The sequence below is a fragment of the Pundamilia nyererei genome, unplaced genomic scaffold, assembly GCF_000239375.1.
Source record: "Pundamilia nyererei isolate P.nyererei 1_Seehausen unplaced genomic scaffold, PunNye1.0 scaffold00212, whole genome shotgun sequence".
NCBI classification, from domain to species: domain Eukaryota; kingdom Metazoa; phylum Chordata; class Actinopteri; order Cichliformes; family Cichlidae; genus Pundamilia; species Pundamilia nyererei.
In genome coordinates, this window is record NW_005187613.1 from 744,447 (window position 1) to 748,493 (window position 4,047).

Consider the following 4,047-nt stretch of genomic DNA (forward strand, 5'->3'; position numbering starts at 1 on the left):
CAGTCTGGTTTTAAACCTCACCACAGCACTGAAACGGCAGGTTTTTCAATGATCTTCTTTTAATTACTGACTTAGGTTGCCCTGCCATTTTAATTTTATTGGATCTATCCGCTGCTTTTGATATGGTAGACCATAAAATTATTTTAGAGAGACTGGAACATGTTATAGGCATCAAGGATTCTGCCCTTAATTGGTTTAAATCCTACCTACCTTTCTCTGATGGGCTGCTACTCGTCCACCGCTGCCCCTCTTTGTTGTGGAGTACCGCAGGGGTCTGTGCCGGGCCCTCTACTATTTGCCTTGTACATGCTACCCCTGGGTTCTATCTTTGACAAATATCAGATCTCCTACGACTGTTATGCTGACGACATTCAAACCTATTTCCAGTAGTGTGATGACCTGCCAGCTTCATTGAATCGTTTGTCTGACTGCTTGAAAGATGTTACAGAGTGGCTGTCAGCCAATTCTCTCATTTTAAATGAGAAGAAAACTGAGATTATGGTTTTTGATAGTCACACTCGACAATACCAGCTAGCTGCGCGATTTGGTCCCTTTGCTTACTTTCTTACAGATACTGTAAGTAAGCTAGGTGTTTGCCTGGATAGTTCATTTAAGCTAGATAAACAGGTTTCCTCAGTAGTTAAATCTGGCATCTTCCAATTGTGCCAAATTTCAAAGGTCAAACACTAATACCGTACAAAGATCTTAAAAAACTGGCACATGCCTTTGCGATTCCAGATTAGATTATTGTAACTCGCTTTACTCTGGACTCCAACTTGCTCACCTCCAACGATTACAGCTCCTTCAGAATGCTGCGGTTCGTCTCCTAACTGGAACTAGAAAGTTTGCCTCTATTACTCCAGTGCTCTCTGACTTACATTGGCTGCCTATTAAATTTCGTATTGATTTTAAAGTTCTGCTGCTTACTTTCAAATGCCTAAACAACCTTGCCCCTGACTATCTCACCGACCTCCTCAGTCTCTATACTCCCAGCCGTTCTTTACGATCTTCTGGTCAGTTACTTCTAGCCCAGGCACCATCGGAAGATTAGGGGTGATCGCTTTTGTTTGTTTCTCTATTTTCTCTATTTTACCTTGTATTAATGACTTACTGCTCAGTGTAATCATTTACTGTTATTCCTTATTGTGAAGCACTTTGGTGTACCCCCGGTTTTAAACGTGCTATATTAATAAAATTGTATTGTATTGTATATTGATCTTAAGTAGGCCGGACTACTGAAAATCCAATTTTTGTCAGTTTAAAGCAGTGGTTCTCAAAGTGTGTGAGAGTTCTGACAGGTGGGGCACAAGTTACCTGGCAGAAAAGCCATGTGGAACTAATGTTTAACACTGAAATTACTTTTGCGTGGGAACAAAGAAATTTGCGGCAGTTACTTTAATAATATGTGCATCCTGTGAGAAGCTGCAGGCGTAAGTCGACAGCCACAGTAAAGACGTGTACTGAAAAGTGCAAACGTGGTCGTGTCTGTTGTGAGGCGTTTACAGTGGTGCTGAAACCCACGACTGCGGCACGAGAGACCGAACCACATTTTCGAACTTTTCAGTACACGTCTTTATTGCGGCTGTCGACTTACACATGCGGCTGCAGCTCTGGAGCCCACACACATCAACAACAACAACGACAGGACCTAGTTCATTCTGTTTTAAGCCGGCCAGGCGTGATTAGGGATGCCACTCAGGTGCGGCCGCCTCACCCACAGCCACGCCGCAGACCACTCCCCGCCACAGCTCTGCAATCAAAAACAGGCTCACTGCAGCCACTACGAGTGAATAGTATTAAACCCTCACTAAATCATATAGTTTTCATCTCTGTTCACAAGTTTCTGGATTTCTTTTTTTAAGACTAAGACTGAACTTCATTTTTCATGTTTGGCAATGTTCAAATTCTGTTTAAATTGTTCCTTTTTTGAAGAAGTGGTGCAGACTAACGAAGCAAGTTTAGTGACAAAAATTATAAATAGTTGTTTGTTTAAAACAAAAATTACGTACGGACTCATTGTGAATAAGTTTATTATCTAAAGATTTCTCGGTTTTTCTACGTGTTAAATGGGTAAAACTTTGGTGCGTAATGAAGATACATACATCACCGACCATAAAACCAAACACCAATAACATCTATACCTTCTTCAAGGACTCCAACACCTCCCCCTTCACTATACCCGGCCCTATACTAGATGAACTACCCCCATGCTTCTGCTGCATGACCTCAGCAGCAGCGACCCCCATAAAGCTGCAGGCCCCGACAATATTCCAGGACGTAAGAGACTGCACAGCAACGGTTGGAGTGGCTGACATACATCGTGAACACCTCTCACAGGCGACACACAGAAACTCACACATACAGGCTGTGCAAAGATGCCAGAGACAATCCAGCATGTAACTGCAGGGTGCAAGACGCTGTAACCAAGTGGATCACACAGCATACAGAAATACGCATGCCGAATATGGCTACGAAGTCTCAAAGCCAAAATAGGATACGTCCCCCAGGGTGGTTGAGAATGACCAAACTAATATCCTGTGGCTAACCAACTGGATATAGTAGTGGTGGACAAGCAGATGAAGACGGCTGTAGGAATATATATGTAGCTATACCAGCGATAGCAACATGAGGAAGAAAGAACACGAAACACCAAGGGCTGAGAGAGCAGCCAGAAAACTTTCGACAAGAGTTAATGGTCTCTTAGATGCAAAGGGTGGGCTGACGCCATTTTAAACCCGATGGACTAAGAAGGCAATGTCACTCATGGTCATATGCATGTGAAGGCAGATAAGCAAATACAAATACTTTTGGCAATACAGTGTATCACAGTACCATGATGAAATATATTGAGTTACTGAGAGTGACTAGCAGAGGGAGAAGGCTGTAGTGATAGCAACATCAGGAAGGAGGACCATGAGAACCTAAATACAAAGGATTGACAGAGGAGCCAGTGAAGATGTGGAGGGTAAAGGCAAAGTGGTCCCCGTGGCAATCAGAGCACTCGGCGCCCTGCGAAACGGGTGAGTAGCCCTAGCTGGTGTTCTCTGTCCAGAAAAGCACAGGACCAGCAAAGATGCTCTATAGAGGACCCAAACTTGACGGATAGAAGACTGCCCACAGTGGGGTATTTTCTAATGTATCTTATTTTATATGTTTCTTTTTCTCATTTACACTAAACTGTAAATATGCTTATTGTTACACAGTAAATACATTCTTTTTTTTCTATGATATATTGGTGACTTTAATTGGGAAATTTAGTTTCACCTCATGTAAATACATGTGCTTGAATGACATCTTCTCCTAGTTACTAAAGCGGTTAGGCATTTCCACGAGCTTTCCCTTAAAGCTACATTATGAAGTTATAAGTGTGAGGCATGATTTAGGCTCATGAAACCTTCCACCCTCTTGTCCACCCTTTTTACCCAGTCCGTTATTCATCCGGCCTCTTCAGACTGTGTCACACAATATTTATTATTTGTTTACCTTTGCAAGCAGATCAGGTTTTTGCTTCACACTAACATATACCTTTAGCTCCTCAACAGCCTTGCATAGGTCTTCAGGTGTCTTATATGTAAAGTCTCTCTCCAGGTAGTCTTCCTCGGCCTGGTTGATCCACTCCTGCATCTCCTGCATCTCCTTCCTCAGAGCCATGGTCTTGTCAAGGCCTCCTTTGAGAGCTGACTTCTTTGCATAGGCCTAGACAGATAAGACATAGCAGCAAAGGTGCTTAATGCTGAACACGACTCCAAGCATGGAAACAGACTGTGGATAAAGGCTACACACCTGTTTGCAAATGTTTTCCCACTGGGCATTGAGTAAGTCCAGTTCTTTCTTGATATGCACAGCAAATGGAGGCTCAGCCTCTTTCTTTAGGTACAGGCCCACCTCGTTGATGCCATTGACACTGGGCTGGATGGTGTGAATGTCATTCACCAAAGCCTGGCCAATCGAGATATAGGTTATACAGGCAGACTATCTGTCTTTGCTTGGCTGTATCCCATATTTGTCTTTCCTTGAGTGATGTGTTCTAAACTCAGATACTGTGAA

At 43.0% G+C, this 4,047-nt stretch overlaps 1 protein-coding gene across 1 annotated transcript in view; it reads right to left on the reverse strand.

Annotated features, from left to right (window-relative positions):
- LOC102204060 (dystrophin-like) overlaps nucleotides 1–4,047 on the reverse strand; it is a 289,784-nt gene that overhangs the window by 124,420 nt on the left and 161,317 nt on the right. Inside the window, exons 22-23 of the mRNA XM_013914638.1 lie at nucleotides 3,784–3,939; nucleotides 3,526–3,696 (exon numbers count right to left, since the gene is read on the reverse strand). Coding sequence (XP_013770092.1) covers nucleotides 3,526–3,696; nucleotides 3,784–3,939 — 327 coding nt within the window. The remainder of the gene's footprint in view (nucleotides 1–3,525; nucleotides 3,697–3,783; nucleotides 3,940–4,047) is intronic.